Raw genomic sequence first — 16,365 nt, 5'->3', positions numbered from 1 at the left:
AGTAGGGTCAGGTGTTTTGCCATACTACCCTGCCCCTCTGGAATGTGCATGCGAAATGATAGCCGACGTCAGGGGTATCAATATTGCAAATTAAGATTTGGGGTTTTTAAATGCCCGGGTCAATGTGCCCCCAATAATGGTAGGCACTTTGAGTAAATGCAATTTTGGGGAGGCGTGATGAAGTCCAACGTCTCATGACTACCTGTCTTGGATAGGTTTTTAGAAAAAAACAGGTAGTAAGCTGGCCGCCAGATTAGAAACATAGAAACATAGAAATTAGGTGCAGGAGTAGGCCATTCGGCCCTTCGAGCCTGCACCGCCATTCAATATGATCATGGCTGATCATCCAACTCAGTATCCCGTACCTGCCTTCACTCCATACCCCCTGATCCCCTTAGCCACAAGGGCCACATCTAACTCTCTCTTAAATATAGCCAATGAACTGGCCTCAACTACCCTCTGTGGCAGAGAGTTCCAGAGATTCACCACCCTCTGTGTGAAAAGCTGTAGGCTGTAGGATTAGGCTGTAACGGCCATCTCGCTCGTGGTGTAGCCATGTAGTGGTATCTCACACCCAGCAGCTCTTCCTGCTCCTGTACCTCAAGCATACTCCCGATGTTGTTCAGCCAGTGACCCCTCTTCTTGACCAGCCCAGCCCTGGTCGCCATCAATCTCCTCTGATGAGGGAGATGGCCAGTGCTATTAGTGCACTGGAGCGGGAGAGTTTATGCTCCCTTGGCGAGCTTGCCCCAGCTCCTGAGGCAAGTCTCGCTGGAATTTTTGCTCCATGACCTTTGTCTAAGGCTTAGAGAACAGGCGCTTACTCGCTCTCGGGCGGTCGTTTGAAGTGCCGTCTCTCTGAATGAGCCGGCCTGTCCATCTTCCTAGTGTCTGTCTCCAGCCCGATGATTGGTCACCAACTTTGCTCAAGCGGCTGCCTCTGCCGTTCTCGGGCGGCGAGTCTCCTTGTCGGAGTTGTAGGGAATACCGGCCGGTTTGATGTTGATTTCCCACCAGTCCGCTGCTGTTGGTCAGGCAGCTCTAGTGGACTGGGCTCGGCTCGGTACCCGTGTCTGTGGACCGCAGCGTGTGCGGTCCAGGTGCCGCCTCTCGCCCCCTCCACTGACGGAAAGCTCCTTCCCTGGAGTCGAACGGGGGCCGCTTCCCTCTGTGCTGCTTTGCTGTCTCCAGTTTCCCCTGGAGCAACAAAGAGGAACAAAGTTGTGAGTTTGGACCTGTGGGTAAGTACTTACCTAACGGTCCGTTCCTTCAGCTTGTAGCGGGAGCGCTTGTACTCCCGTTCGTCGCTGTTGCACTGCGTGAACGCTCATGTCGCGCATGCGTGCTGGATGGGTTCTTCACGTAGTCACTCACGTGACTCCGAAGTAAAATCAGTTAAAAGCTTAATTAAAAAGATGCGTCTTTAGCGGTGCTAGCTCGAAGGGCCGAATGGCCTCCTCCTGCATCTATTGTCTATTGTCTAGCTGCCATTTAAAAATGTCAACTGAGTAGGCGTCTCTCATAGCCCTGGGTAGAGTTGTCCACCAATTTTCTATTCGCTGCGGCTAACAGGTCGGCATCAGAAGACCTGAGTGCTCAGTACGGGCTCAGGGAAGGAGGGACTCTGTAAAATATGATCCTAAGCCATTTAGGGCTTTATAGACAAGAAGGAGGACATTATAGTCAATCCTGTATCTCACAGGGAGCCAACGAAGGGAATATTCTATGTTTCTATGCAAAAGGCTGATGGTTAATGGGGCAAAGCTGTTCTTGAACCTGGAGCTAACGGTTTTCAGGTTCCTCTACCTTCTTCCCGAAGGTAACAAAGAGAATAGAGTATGGTCAGGGTGGTGTTGGCATAATGAGCATAGTAAATGCAGGTATTGCTGTGAACATCACATGGGAGAAATAAATAAATAATAACAAACATAGAATTGTGCAAGACAGAATAAAGTCACTCATGAGGTCATGCCATAAGAGATAGGAGTAGAATTAGGTCATTCGGCCCATCAAGTCTACTCCGCCATTCAATCACGGCTGATCTATCCTAACCCCATTCTCCTGTATTCTCCCCATTACCTCTGACACCTGTACTCATCAAGAATCTCTCTATCTCTGCCTTAAAAATATCCACTGACTTGGCCTCCACAGCCTTCTGTGGCAAGGAATTCCACAGATTCACCACCCTCTGACTAAAGAGATTTCTCCTCATCTCGTCCCATAATTCTGAGACTATGACTTCTAGTCCTAGACTCTCCCACTAGTAGAAATATCCTCTCCATATCCACTCTGTCCAAGCTCAACTCATCACTCCCACCTTGGCTTGTCCAGAAAATTTATCCCAGTGCCCAACTGTCCTAGAAAGGTGAATTGATCAATCGCTGTAACTTAGCAAATGTCTGAAAAGTAACAAACTTAAAAACAAACTGAAGAAGGCTCTCGACCCGAAACATCAACAATTAATTTGCTCCATTGATGCTGCTCACCCACTTCTTCAGCATTTTTGTCTACCAACATAGAAACATAGACCTAGAAACATAGAAAATAGGTGCAGGAGGAGGCCATTCGGCCCTTCGAGCCAACACCGCCATTCATTGTGATCATGGCTGATCCTCCCCTTTCAATAACCCATGCCTGCCTTCTCCCCATACCCCTTGACTCCACTAGCCCCTAGAGCTCTATCTAACTATCTCTTAAATCCATCCAGTGATTTGTCCTCTGTGGCAGCGAATTCCACAAATTTACAACTCTCTGGGTGAAAATGTTTTTTCTCACCTCAGTCTTAAATGACCTCCCCCCTGACAAACTTAAGACTATCCCTCCACGTTTTAGACATTTCCTTGAAATCACAGCACAGTCAGATAGATGAATGGATGGGATTACGGGGGTCAGTCTGAAACTCAAGGTCACCCATTCCCATTCTGAAGGGGAAAGGCTGGTTCTATTCGTATAATCCACTTTCATCTAATGAGAGATAAATGCAAGCTGTGACTTTTATGCAAGACGGGCGCACAAAGCACTCTCTAACTACGAGCTGCTGTTAAGCAGCCAGAATAAATATAGTCAGTCCAACCAGACCGAAATTCTCCTCGCCATCGAATAGGAAAAACGTTTGGCTCATTTCTTGGCAAAACTGTGGTGGGAGCAAGTCAGTTATGAGAACTCTTCAATAACAGTGTCACAATGGCAGTGTGTGTGCTGATATGTGGTTTACACATTATTACCGCAGCATTCATTCGATTCTCTGTCATGTGTTAAAAATACACACGATGTCTGGTGGCAAAATACCATCGTAACTCCAACTCCCTCTTTCCCATCCGGCTGGAGGTAAATTTCATCCTTGTTCTCCAAGCTTCCTGCCAGAGTTTAGTTTAGTTTAGTTTAGTTTAGTTTAGTTTAGTTTAGTTTAGTTTAGTTTAGTTTATTGTCACGTGTACCGAGGTACAGTGAAATGCTTTTTGTTCATGTCAGTGAGAAGACTATACATGATTACAATCACGCCGGTCACAGTGTACAGATACATGATAAAGGGAATAGTGACACTGATTGTCTTCAATGGTTTCTTTATTGTCACATGTACCAGGCACAGTGAAATACATCCTGATTAATTTGACTGACTGTCTGCCCCCCTGTCATTTTCCCCATAGCTAACAATGAAGGCAGGAACGGGGTACTGATTGGGGATGATCAGCCATGATCACATTGAATGGCAGTGCTGCTTGAAGGGCCGACTGGCCTACTCCTGCACCTATTATCTATTGTCTACAGTCTAAGATTGAGGGGGGATTTTATAGAAACTTACAAAATTCTTAAGGGGTTGGACAGGCTAGATGCAGGAAGATTGTTCCCGATGTTGGGGAAGTCCAGGACAAGGGGTCACAGTTTAAGGATAAAGGGGAAATCCTTTAGGACCGAGATGAGATAAAACATTTTTCACACAGAGAGTGGTGAATCTCTGGAACTCCCTGCCACAGAAGGTAGTCAAGGCCAGTTCATTGGCTATATTTAAGAGGGAGTTAGATGTGGCCCTTGTGGCTAAAAGGATCAGGGGGTATGGAGAGAAGGCAGGTGAGAGATACTGTGTTGGATGATCAGCCATGATCATATTGAATGGCGGTGCAGGCTCGAAGGGCCGAATGGCCTACTCCTGCACCTATTTTCTATGTTTAATGAACCATTCTACATTTCCTTTTCACACCTTACTCTTCCATATCTCTAGACTCCCTCCCCTCCCCCTTCAGGCCCTCAGCCTGATGAAGGGTCTCGACCCGAAACGTCACCCATTTCTTCTCTCCAGAGATGCTGCCTGTCCCACTGAGTTATTCCAGCTCTTTGAGTCTATCTTCAGTGTAAACCAACATCTGCAGTTCCATTTTACACAATTAAACACATTCTTTTTGCATCCAACTCAGCAAGACTCCGTACATAAGCACAGTCATCCTGGTCAGTACAGTACGCTCAGAACAGCCCACTGAGTCCATATGCAAGAGGTACCATTTTGGCACCGTTTTACAGTCCCAGCCTGTTGAAGCCATCGCATCCAATCCAGTTGTCCAGGGAACTGATGTTTCCCTCCATGCCTCTCCAGGCAAAATCCTTCACCACAGCAGGTAAACCTACCAGAGAATACTCACCAGGTACAGAAGACAAAGGTACTCATCGAAAGGTGGAGGATAGGAAATTTTTTCAGTTTCTTCCGACAAGGTGTGGATTGTGTCGATACTTGCCTGGGCAGGAAAAAATGGCTTAGAGGCAGATCAGAAAATTAGCCCGAAAGGACATCATGACCATTTAAGAATCCTCTAGAATTTTCCTTTCATTAACTGGAAGGAAAATTCTATTACCAATCTTACGAAGATTTTCCTCTCTGGACCTTGTCCAGGCAATTGCTTATTGCCCTGGCGTCAATGTAAATGGAAATCTGCTTAATTGGCTCAGGCACAAGTGATGTCTTGCCTTGCAATCTGTATCACTGCACTTCATGTATCATGACATTTTCCAAACACTTTCATAAAAATTGTGTCACATTAATGCTTTAAGGCCTTGAATGCTTAACAGCCCAGCGTTATCAGCACAAGGAATAAGTCTTAAGTAACATCCTGTCAACATGGGTGACGGACTCAATGGGGTTTAAAAGTGCAGCGGCTGCCGTTATTCAACTGAACTGTTATAGCTTGATCTTGTAGTGTGAGGAATGGCAGGTTATGATGAGAGATTGCAGCAGTAGAATAAACTACAACCCCCCCCCCCCCCCCCCCCCCCCCCGCCCAGTATACTGGGTGGCGCAGCAGCAGAGTTGCTGCCTTACAGAGCCTGAGTGAGACCCGGGTTCGATCATGACTACGGGTGCTGTCTGTACGGAGTTTGCACGTTCTGCCCGTGATTGCGTGAATTTCCCCTGGGTGCTCCGGTTTTCTCCCACACCCCCAATTAATTGCCGCCCGTAATATTGTAAATATCCCTAGTGTGTAGGATGGTGTTAGTGTTAGTGATCGCTAGGCATGGACCTGGTGGGCCGAAGGGCCTGTTTCCACGCTGTATCTCTAAAGTCGAACGTAAAGTCCTCACTGGCCGTTAAAACCCAGCCATACCATCGACGTCCACCCACCCAACAAGTTTTATTTAATTTCAAAACGTTCTTATCTGATGGCATTAGGAAGGAATTTTGGCCAGTAGTAAATGATCCTCCAGCTGTTTAATCCTTAATGAAAAATATAAATAATTACTTGCAGTTGCTGGAAATCTGAAATATAAACAGGAAATGCTGGAAATATTTAGCAGCCAGGCAGCATCTGCAGAGAGAGAAACAGATGCTGTCTCACCTGTTGGGTATTCCCAGCACTTTCAGTTTTTATAATTCTTTAACATTTCAAAGTGAATTCTGAGAATTATAATTACAATTAAATGGTTGGAAATAATTATATTAACATGTATTAGATGGTAATTGCCCCGGTTTAAATGAGAGGGGCAAAGTTTAAAGAAGACATGCGGGTAATTTGTTTTACACCAGGGTGGCGAGTGCCTGGAACGTGCTGCCAGAGGAAGTAGTTGAGGCAGATACAGAGGCATTTAAGTGACTTTTGGAGAGGTACATGGTTGTGTAGGGATATGGATTATGTGCAGGCAGATAAGAATTGATCTTAACATCATCTTCGGCACAGACATTGTGGGCTGAAGGACCTGCTCCTGCACTGTGCTGTTCTACGTTTTTTAAAAGAAAGAATTTTGTGCTTGGAACAAATTATTTGATCATTCTTACTTACTTAGACTTAGTTCCTCCAACACTGTTGAGTGCATTGGGCACCAAGCTTTCGCCATTCTGTTCGGTTATGCGCAAAGTCTTCCACCCTCGATAGGCTTGCGTCCCGGGCTTACAAATCTTCCTGGAATGTGCGCCTCCACGTGAGTTTTGGTCGGCCTCTTTTCCTTCTTCCATCAGGTTGCCATGTCATTGCTATTTTAGGTGCACGTTCTGGTCACATTCTGATTACACGTCCTGCAAATTTCATCCTGCGTACCGCTATGTCCTTCCTGAGAGGCTTTAGACAATATACAATAGACACTAGGTGCAGGAGTAGGCCATTTGGCCCTTCCAGCCAGCACCGCCATTCAATGTGATCACGGCTGATCATCCCCAATCAGTACCCCGTTCCTGCCTTCTCCCCATATCCCCTGACTGCGCTATTTTTAAGAGCCCTATCCAGCTCTCTCTTGAAAGCATCAAGCTTTGTTGCAGTTTCACGGTGGATCTCCTCGTTTGTGATGTGGTCTCCGTAGCTAGTCTTCACGATCTTCCTCAAGCACCGTTGTTGGAATGCATCCAATTTATTTTTCATCTTCACATTGATTTTCCATGTCTCACTGGCATCGAGGGCTGTAGGGAGGACTACGGACTGGAAGACCGGACTTTTAGCATCTTGGATATCCCGCCACCAGACCATATTGGCTGCATTTGTCTGAAGACTGATGCAGCTTTACCAATTCGGGAGTCGATGTCGACTTCTACATGAATGTTGATCATTCATGAGGCAAAAATTACTTGGTAATCGATTGGTGATTTGTATGGATTTTAATTGCAGACACTCCACATATTTGCATCTAGAGGACACCACATTATCTAAAGGAGCCTTCACACAAAGCGTGGTGGGTGTATGCAACGAGCTATGACTATCACTATCCCAACGTTTATGAAATAGTTAGACATGTACATGAATTGGACAGGTTTGGAGGGATATGGGCCAAACGCGGGCAGGTGGGATTAGTGCAGCTGGAACATGTTGGGCTTGTTTCCATGCTGTATCACTCTATAACTCTATGAGGATAAAAAGGAACTTACAAGAAAAAAAACACAAAATTCCGGAGTAACTCAGCGGGGTCAGGCAACATCTCGGGAGGACGTTGATAGGCGACATTTCGGGTTGAGACTCTTTTTCAGATACCGGAAATATCTTTCTTTAAGTTTTGTTGATGGTTTGGTGAGAGGCAAACAGATTTCAGTTAGTAACACAGCTGGGGTTATTGCATTTGACTCGTATGTGGGACGGTAAGGCAGGGAGAAATCAGAACATGCAGGGCTCACAATCTTATCATTTGTGTAAGTCAGATGAGGACATGATCAAACTTGGCCTTGGTACTGCCCACGTTTGCCACTGGGGGACACATTGAATGACTGCCAATACTCAAGAGACAACGTCCTTAGATGGACAGGGGGAACATAGCAAAGCAAAATATTCCTATTTTTTGACCCAAGTTTAACATATTATATTTCTTGGAATAGAAATGTGTTGACAAAATATTGTGCTTCGTGATTGCTTCACAGAAGCTTTGGCATTCTAGTATAATAACATTCCATTGTTTGCAGTGGATTGGAAGAAAATCCCTGCATATTGCATTTTTTTCTAAAGCTGATATTTTTTGTTACCAGTATTAGTTTCTTTGAGTGAATAGCATTCTCATTACTGTGCCTGGGCCTTATGCATTAAATTCAATGTCTTTAGCATTAAATGCATTGTTAAGCCTGAGGTGTTTAGTTTGAAGAAGGGCCTCAACCCGAAACGTCACCCATTCCTTCGCTCCAGAGATGCTGCCTGTCTCGCTGAGTTACTGCAGATTTTTGTGTCTATCTTCTGTATAGTTTAGTTCCGTTCAGTTTAGTTTATTGTCACATGTACTGAGGTGCAGTGAAAAGCTTTTGTTGCGTGCTAACCTGCCAGCAGAAAGACAATACAAGATTACAATCGATCCATTTACAGTGTATAGATACATGATAAGGGAATAACGTTTAGTACTAGGTAAAGGCAGCAATGTCCAATCAACGATAGTGTGAGGGTCATCAAAGAGATAGATAGTAGTTCAGCACTGCTCTCTGGTTGTGGTAGGATGATTCAGTTGCCGGATAACAGCTGGGAAGAAACTGTCCCGGATTCTTGTGGTGTATGTTTTCACACTTCTATACCTGTTGCCTGATGGGAGAGGGGAGAAGCGGGAGTGACCAGGGTGCGACTCATCCTTGATTATGCTGCTGGCCTTGCCGAGACAGTGTGAGGTATAAATGGAGTCAATAGAAAGGAGGTTGGGATGTGTCCACAATTTGCTGAAACTTCTTGCGGTCTTGGATGGAGCTGTTCCCAAACCAAGCTGTGATGCATCCTGATAAAATGCTTTCTATGGTGCATCTGTAGAAGTTGGTGCAGGGGACTTGCCAAACTTCCTAAGCCTGGAAGTAGAGGCGTTGCTGTGCTTTCTTGGTCGTTACTTCAATCTGTGTGGTCCAGGAGAAGTTGTTGGTGATATTCACCCTTAGGAATTTGATGTTTTCACCCATCTCTACTTTGGCGCCGTCTATGCAAACTGGGGTACGTGTCACGTCACTTCCTGATCACTCACTATCTCCTCCTGAGAGAAAGTCGATCGTGTCCGGTTCTATCTCCTCCGTCTAATGCATGACTTTGAGAGTAAGGGGAGACTTGATAGTCTCGACAATGATGAGAGGGATGACAGAGTTCTCAAAAAGCTTTTCCCACTGAGAGTAGGGAAGATTCAAACAAAGGGACATGACATGAGGATTAAGGGACTGAAGTTTAGGGGTAACATGAGGGGGAACTTCTTTACTCAGAGAGTGGTAGCTGTGTGGAATGAGCTTCCAGTGAAGGTGGTGGAGGCAGGTTCGTTTTTATCATTTAAAAATAAATTGGATAGTTATATGGATGGGAAGGGAATGGAGGGTTGGTCTGAGCGCAGGTATTGGGACATGGGAGATGCCCACGGACTCGAAGGGTGTACAAGGATGGCCTAAATTGTTATACGGGGCTGAATTTGAATATTGAATTAGATTTGTACATGGCTGCCCAGTCGTGGGTGTACAAGGAGTAAAGACGGGGCTGAGAACGCATCCTTACGGAGCACCAGTGTTGAAGATTATCTCTTATCCAGGTGTTCTAGGGATGAGTGTAGGGCTCAGGCAATGGCATTGTCCGTGGACCTCTTGTAGCAGTAGGCGAACTGCAGTGGGTCAAGGCCGCTGGGTAGATGGGATTTAATGCGTTCCATAACTAGCCTCTCGAAACACTTTCACAATGGATGAGTGATTAGCGATGGATCATGATTAGTTTAGTTTAGAGTTACAGCGTGGAAACAGGCCCTTCGGCCCACTGAACCTGTGGGCACCCATACACTAGTTTCATCCTACAGACTAGGGGCAATTATTTTGCATTAGCCAATTAACCTATAACCCGCACGTCTTTGGAATGTGGGGGGCAACCAGAAACCTAAGCGGTCACAGGGAAAACGTGCAAACTCAACATAGACAGCACCCAAGGTCAGGTTAAAACCAGGGTCTCTGGCACTGGGAGGCAATGGCTTTAGCAGCTGCGCCACTGTGCCACCGGATTATGTTGGCCGCTTTTCCAAGGCAGCGTGAGGACCAACAGTGGGATATGAATCACATGAGGTGGCAAGGCAGTGCCTTTACCACCTCAGGCAACTGAGGAAATTCAGTGTCTCTCTGAGGATCCTTCAATCCTTCTACTCTGGTGCTGTAGAAAGCATCCAGTCCGGAAACATCTCAATCTGGTTTGGAAACTGCTCTGCCCAGGACAGGAAGGCTCTGCAGGGAATAGTGCGTTCGGCCGAACGCACCATAGGAACTACACTCACCCCCCTGCAGGACCTGTACACCAGGAAGTGCAGATCCAGAACCAGCAACATTATGGGGGACCCCTACCACCCCAGCAACGGACTGTTCCAACTGCTACGGTCAGGCAAACGCCTCCGCTGTCATGCTGCGAAAATAGAGAGGATGAGACGGAGTTTCTTCCCACAGGCCATCAGGACTGTAAACACCTATCTCACCAGGGACTCATTTACTGTTGTGTCTTTTTTTTTAATGTAAATACTGGTTCTGTTCTGTTCTGTTGTTCTGTTGTTTTGCACAATCCCGCAGGCATTGTCACTTAAAAATTTCACTGTACATCTTGTATGTGTATGTGACAAATAAAGTTGACTTGACTTGACTTGACATGCAGCAGATGAGTTTAGACATTACGAGCTGAAGGGCCTGCTCTTGTGCTGTACTGTACTATGCTCTATGTTCTTGAACCAAGACAGTTTTGTGCCCAATTTGTGCCAGATGCTAACATAGCCTGCTCTCCGTTACTCTTCGATAATCTTAACTTGAGGTGACTCGGCCGAGATAAACTATACTGCACTGTGAAATTCCCAAACTGTGAGGCCAGGTAATTTGTTGGCATCACGCTTCAGCACATCGCAAGTCACAAGATTAGCACGTGAAACAGAGAGACAAAGAGCCAAAGGAACAGTAAAAATAGTGAAAGGATTTCACTATTTTTGTATGGTTTGCATTTTACCACTGCGCTCCGTTCCATTCAAAAGTTCATGTAACTAAGAGTGCAGTGTCTATTGTTATATACTCCAGCATATCCCATTGAAATAACTAAGGACTCAGCTTCACTGGTATTTTCTTTTTTATTTTGTGTTTGTATCAAAAATAATTTATTTAAATACGATCACAATACAAAACAAAACCATGGTGACACACCCACCACCAGAGTACAAAATCACCAAATTATCTACACACTACATTTTTAAACAACTATGATACAATCCTTACAAATGTACTAAATAACTCCTATACAACTATGTTCCTCTATAACACCACCCGGGCATGGACGTAACCCCGGAAAAGGGGCAAGCATATGGCTCGGGCAAAGCCCTCTTCCGCCTGGCGCCGTGACTCGCGGATAGCCAGCTCGGCCAGGTCAGGCCAACTTCAATGGTATTGGCGTGAAGAACATCTTTTGGCTTCTTTGGTACCATTCGGAAAATATGAATAGTCATGGAATCGTGCAGCATGGAGACAAGCCCTAGGGCCCAGCTCCTCCATGCCAAACTAAGATGTCCCTTGGTTGTCACCTGAGTCAGGTTCACCTGAGTCATAAGAACGGAGTGAGAGGGCTTCTTCTTAACATATCCTAAGAACAGGTGACACAGTCGTACAGCGGTAGAGTTGTGGGTTTGTAGGTTAATTGTCCCTCTGTAAATTGTGCTGTATAGGGAGTGGATGAGAAAGGTGGGATAGCATTGAACTAGTGTGAACGGGTGATCGATAGTCAGGGTGAACGCGATGTGTTTCTATGCTGTATCTCCAAGCAAACTAAATAAACTAATAAAAGACTTGTCCCACCCCAGTCATTCCTTTTTCTCCCTGCTCCTGGCCAACAGAAATAACAGAAGCTTGAAAGCGTGCACCACCAGACTAAGGAACAGCTTCTTCTCCTCTGCTGTTAGGCTTATGAAGGTCCTTTCATAAGCTAGGGTACTGTCTGATACACCTCTACACCCTGCACCCCTTCTTTCCACCTGCTCTACCTATTGTACTTGAGTTTGGCTTGATTGTGTAGTATGATCTCAAATGATTGGATCGCATGCATAACAAAGCTATTCGGTAAATGCAATAATAATACCCTGTAACTCTAAATCTAAACTAAGGTTGAAAACACCTCTTGAAAGAGAAAGTTTCTAGACGCTCATCTACTTCAAAGGCAGGGCAACATAAAGGGGAGGTCGTAAGAAATGTTGCTTCTATAGCAACACCACATGTGAATATTGTTTTGAGCTCTAATGTTGGTTAGAACATAGAACAGTACAGCATTAGAACAGGCAATTTGGCCCACAAAGTTTCTGCCGAACATATTAAATGCCATATTAAACTGATCTCATCAGCATGTACCTGATCCATATCACTCTATTCCTTGCACTTCCATGTGCTTATCTAAAAGCCTCTTAAACACCACTATTATATCTGCTTCCACCACCACCCCATTCCAGACCCCCTGTGTATAAAACTTGCCTTGCTCATCTCCATTAAACTTTCCCCCTCTCACCTTATAGCCATGCTCTCTAGAGTTGGACATTTCCATCCCGGGACAAAGGTTCTGACCATCTACCTTATCTATAGAGACATGGAAACATAGAAAATAGCTGCAGGAGGAGGCCATTCGGCCCTTCGAGCCAGCACCGCCATGCATTGTGATTATGGCTGATCGTCCCCTATCAATAACCCGTGCCTGCCTTCTCCCCATATCCCTTGACTCCACCAGTCCCTAGAGCTATATCTAACTCTATCTTAAATCCCTCCAGTGACTTGGCCTCCACTGCCCTCTGTGGCAGGAAATTCCATAAATTCACAACTCTCTGGGTGAAAAACGTTTTTTCTCACCTCAGTCTTAAATGACATCCCCTTTATTCTAAGACTGTGGCCCCTGGTTCTGGACTCGCCCAACATTGGGAACATTTTTCCTGCATCTAGCTTGTCCAGTCCTTTTATAATTTTATATGTGTCTATAAGATTTCCCCCTCATCCTTCTAAACTCCTTAACACCATAAACTATGCCTCGCATCATTTTATATTCTTCTATGAGGTTTTCCCTCAACCTCCGACATTCCAGAGACTGAGTTTTGCTGAGTTTGTATCTTTGAATTGTGCATGTGTTGGAAGGAACTGCAGATGCTGGTTTAAACTGAAGATAGACACAAAAAGCTGGTGTGATTCAGCTGGTCAGGCAGCATCTCTGGAGAAAACAAATAGGAAGAGGTTTTGGGTCGAGACCTTTCTTCAGACTAAGAGTCAGGGGACAGGGAAACTAGGGATATGGATGGTGATATAGAGAGATATAGAACAAATGAATGAAAGATATGCAACGTGTAAGATAAGTAACGATGATGAAGGAAAGGCTGTGTGCTAAGTGAAAACGAGTTTCAGACAATGAGACTCAACAAGTTGACTTTGAAGCTGGTATGCCTGGGTGGGGGATGGAATGAGAGGGGATGCAAGGTCCACTTGAAGTTAGAGAAATCAATATTCATACCATTGGGTTGTCCATTCTGGTTCTTTATTTGGGGAAACCAGAAAACAGGTAAGTGCTTGGAGCTCAGCAGGATGAGGGGTGATCTTATAGAGGTGTACTGAATCTGAATCTGAGGTGTACAAAATTCTGAGAGGATTAGATTGGGTAGATGCACAGAGTCTCTTGCCCAGAGCAGGGGAATCAAGAACCAGAGGACAGAGGTTCAAGGTGAAGGGGAAAAGATTTAATAGGAATCTGAGGGGTAAAATTTTCACACAAAGGGTGGTGAGTGTATGGACCAAGCTGCCAGATGAGGTAGTTGAGGCTGGGACTATCCCAATGTTTAAGAAACAGTTAGACAGGTGCATGGATAGGACAGGTTTGGAGGGATATGGACCAAGGGCAGGCAAGTGGGACTAGTGTAGCTGGTGTGGGCGTTGGGCCGAAGGGCCTGTTTCCACACTGTATCACTCTAAGACTATGACTATGTTCTATGAATTACTCAAATAACCTGTTGTGGGGCTCCATTCCCACAGGATCCATTTAGATGGAAGGTAATATTGAGTGTTAAAGTTGAAACTGGTGTGTTAAAAACCTGAATTAATTGCTGCCCCTGAATTAACCATTTTCTGCTTAAGTGAGGCGCAGTGCAACTGTGAATCTTTCGTGGGGTTTTACAACAGCTATCGGCTCATTTGACTTCGTCTTCAAGTCTGCGGCTAATACGAACCACATTTGGCTGGCAACAGCTGCTGGCAAATTCAGTGCTCCATGGGTTAATTAATCCCATCCTATTCCACATGCTTCCAGAGAGTAATTCCTGTCGTAAATCACGGTTTTGTCGTTTCAGGAATGATCCGGCGAAGGAGCGACATTTCACAGGAACATCACACAGTGCGCTGGTGGGTCGCCAACGCTGGCAGCGAGGGAGAAAGTCAGGAGCAGATATGGAATCGCAGGAGACATCGTGCACAAGAGATATTAACCCCAAAAGAAGCGAAAACTGCCCGTTTAAGATAAAAGTCTCAGTAGCAGGGCCAGCAAATTTTTCTGGACATCATCTTTTCAGCACTTTCTTTACTTTAGTTTAGAGACACAACGCGGAAACAGGCCCTTCAGCCCATCGACCCGGCGCCAACCAACTTTAACATTAACACTATCCTGCACACACTAGGGACAATTTACGTTTATATCGCCAATTAACCTGCAAACCTGTACGCACGTCTTTGGAGTGTGGGAGGAAACCGAGGATCTCGGAGAAAACCCATGCAGATCATGGGGAGAAGGCACAAACTCCGTACAGACAGCACCCGTAGTCAGGATCGAACCCGGGTCTCCGGCTAAGGCAGCGACTGTGCCACCGTGCCGGCCCTTGTGTTCTTCTTGTGTTCGAGGCTGAAATCTGTTTGCTTTGTCCTTTGCTCTTCGAGCACCAGTAACAGGATAAAGAGATTATGTAGATAACTTGCTTTTTTTTTTTAAAAGGAGAATTAAAAGTGGACTCTGAGTGATGTAGCCTAGCCATAAATACTTATTGGCCCGATGGGTACAATGTAATGCATTGTGTAATGTCGGCTGTAACAGGAATTTATAAAGCTGTAGAGGAGGATTGTAACAATCATCTGTGTCTCGGGATTAATTGCATGTTTCTGATACTGTAAATCCGAAAAACCTGCTGGAAAATGGGTCCGTTAAATTTGCCCAGTGAAGCTACTGCCAATGGCAGTGCCAGACAGTATCAAATGCCAATGCTTTTGGGTGAAAGCTGGTTAAATTAATGGGTGACCCCCACATGTGATCTTCTGTGTATTATTCAGCATGTGCCCTGGACGGATTTCCTGTTGCTAGTTAATTGCAGCAGGGCCTCCTTCTGTCTCCGTAGAAAGTGGTCGGACAATCAGGAAGCATACCGTTGTTATGTGCACTTTATGATCTGTGTAATCACGCTGCCCTCTATTAATGCGGGGCCATATTAATCACTAGTATTCATGTACAAATGTTTATAAAGTTATATGAGACTTTGGATGTCACCTCGATCTCAGTTATTGGTTTGGCGAAGGAGACTGGAGATAAATAAGAATAGGTGTTGAATTATTATTATTATCGAGTGAGGCTATATCGGTGGAGCTGAGGAACAAGAAAGGGATGATCACCTTTTTGGGGGTGTACTACAGACCCCCGAATAGTCAACGGGAATTAGAAGAACAAATGTGCCGGGAGATTGCAGACAGCTGCAGGTCGAATAAGAAACATAGAAACATAGAAATTAGGTGCAGGAGTAGGCCATTCGGCCCTTCGAGCCTGCACCGCCATTCAATATGATCATGGCTGATCATCCAACTCAGTATCCCGTACCTGCCTTCTCTCCATACCCCCTGATCCCCTTAGCCACAAGGGCCACATCTAACTCCCTCTTAAATATAGCATAAGGTTGTTATAGTAGAGGGATTTTAACTTTCCCAATATAGACAGGGAAAATCATAGCGTGAAGGGTTTAGGTCTGGTGCAATTCATCAAAAGAGTCCAGGAGAGTTTTCTTAAGCAGTATGTGAAGCCCCCCACACATGAGAGGGCAACGCTGGGTCTAGTATTGGGAATTTGGGAAGGGCAAGTTAATGAAGTGTTTGTGGAGGAGCCTTTTGGAACCAGTGATCACAGTTCAATTTGGTTTAAGATAGTTATGGATAGGGATGGAGAGGGTCCACGTGTTAAAATGCTCAACTGGTGTAAGAGTAACTTTGAGGGTGTGAGAGAAGGTCTCATTCAAGGTTATTAGGAGGGAAAGGAAAATCGACCAAGTGGGATGTTTTTCAAAGTGTACTGAAGAAAGCGCAGAATGTGTACGTCCCCGTTAGAGTGAAGGGCAAAGCAGGCAAACGTAAGGAAGCTTGGCTGACGAGGGAAATTGAGAAGTTAGTCAAAAACATAAAGGATGCATGGGACAGGTATAGGCAGCTGGGATCAAGTGCATCCCTAGAGGAGTTTCGGGAACTAAGGAGTA

The 16,365-nt window shown here is 45.3% G+C and overlaps 1 protein-coding gene across 1 annotated transcript in view; it reads left to right on the top strand.

The window, feature by feature from the left end:
- atoh8 (atonal bHLH transcription factor 8) overlaps positions 1-14,982 on the top strand; it is a 34,704-nt gene extending 19,722 nt beyond the window's left edge. The window contains exon 3 of the mRNA XM_055650750.1: positions 14,215-14,982. Coding sequence (XP_055506725.1) covers positions 14,215-14,220 — 6 coding nt within the window. The 3' untranslated portion in view covers positions 14,221-14,982. The remainder of the gene's footprint in view (positions 1-14,214) is intronic.
- The last annotated feature ends 1,383 nt before the right edge of the window (positions 14,983-16,365 follow it).

Source organism: Leucoraja erinacea, chromosome 1 (genome assembly GCF_028641065.1).
Source record: "Leucoraja erinacea ecotype New England chromosome 1, Leri_hhj_1, whole genome shotgun sequence".
Classification (NCBI taxonomy): Eukaryota; Metazoa; Chordata; class Chondrichthyes; order Rajiformes; family Rajidae; genus Leucoraja; species Leucoraja erinaceus.
Note: the sequence above shows the minus strand (reverse complement) of the source record. Positions and strands in the feature narration are given on the sequence as shown.